At 59.9% G+C, this 1,186-nt stretch overlaps 1 protein-coding gene across 1 annotated transcript in view; it reads right to left on the bottom strand.

The window, feature by feature from the left end:
- The window catches only part of VOLCADRAFT_108456 (uncharacterized protein), a gene marked incomplete at its 5' end in the record, with an annotated part of 11,135 nt that overhangs the window by 2,845 nt on the left and 7,104 nt on the right, over positions 1 to 1,186 (bottom strand). Inside the window, one exon of the mRNA XM_002959021.1 lies at positions 30 to 311. Within this exon, the coding sequence (XP_002959067.1) occupies positions 30 to 311 (282 nt within the window). The remainder of the gene's footprint in view (positions 1 to 29; positions 312 to 1,186) is intronic.

The following is a 1,186-nucleotide window of genomic DNA, read 5'->3' as shown; positions in this document are numbered from 1 at the left end:
CGCAGCGGGGGGTACCCCCCTCCCGGCACCGCCGCCGCCGCCGCCGCAACTGAAGAAGCCCTGGATCCCGAGGCCACCGACGGTGGCGGCGACGGCGGCGCCGCGCCGCTGCTCGAGCCGCCGGCCGCCGTACTGCTAGTGACGGAGGCAGCCCTGGAGCCGCTTGGCGGTAGCGGCGACTGCGGCGCCGCCGGCAGGGGGTCTGTCGGCGTTGGCGGCGGCGCCAGCACCGAGCCGCTATCGGCCGAGCGCGTTACGCCGCCGCCACCGCCGCTGGAAACCCCCGGTGACGGCCATTCCGGCAGGGCGCTCTGTGTACGGCATCGCATGCGAAAGCATCCGAACGACATCGGCATTGTTTTAGAGAGAGATCCGAAAGGCCACCAACCCATCGAAACGCCCTTAAGACATATGGGATAACATAATATCGCGTGTCCGTGTCCATTTGTATGTTTGTCTGTGTGAAATAGGCGCATGACTTATTAGCGGCAACAAAACTATTGATAATTATGTAAGACTATATAATGATGTCAATCTTTTTGAGGCCGAAACTTATATAGCCAACATCGCCAAATATAATATATTGCCTAAATAGAGTCAACAGCTAACCGGTTGAATTGCCGCCACATATCTATCAGATTTAAATTCCCGAGATTCCATATTTTTCAAACCCAGTTATGATTGGTTTTAACAATCGTACACTTGTACGATGTCTCTCACGCCCGAATGCGGTTGTGTACGGCCTCCCCGCCCCAACAGTAGCTAACCTGTACTGATGGTCGCAGGTTTGGGATCGGCGGCGGCGATGCCGGCCTGCCGTACTGTACAGCGCCACTGCTGCTGCCGCCGCTGCCGCTGCCGCCGCGCACGGCGGCGGCGGCGGCAGCAGCAGCGGCGACGCTGTTTGCTGCGGTGATGCTGCCGTCGCCACTGCCACTGCCATCAGCGGTACCGGCGCTGGTGGGCTGCCGGGTTTGTACGGCAGATGGCCCACCAGGCATGGCGCCCTGGTCGTACATCATGTCCCTGACAAGATTTGGTTAGGTGCCGGAAATGCGTGGAGGGGGGGACCCGGAGTAAAAACACACACGATCGGGGATCGACACGGTGTACGACATGGCGAATCAATGCTCCTGGGAGGCCCGATGGGGCGGATGAACTTTGCGGAGTCGCTTTGATGTCCGGG

Source organism: Volvox carteri, assembly GCF_000143455.1.
Source record: "Volvox carteri f. nagariensis unplaced genomic scaffold VOLCAscaffold_119, whole genome shotgun sequence".
NCBI classification, from domain to species: domain Eukaryota; kingdom Viridiplantae; phylum Chlorophyta; class Chlorophyceae; order Chlamydomonadales; family Volvocaceae; genus Volvox; species Volvox carteri.
Note: the sequence above shows the minus strand (reverse complement) of the source record. Positions and strands in the feature narration are given on the sequence as shown.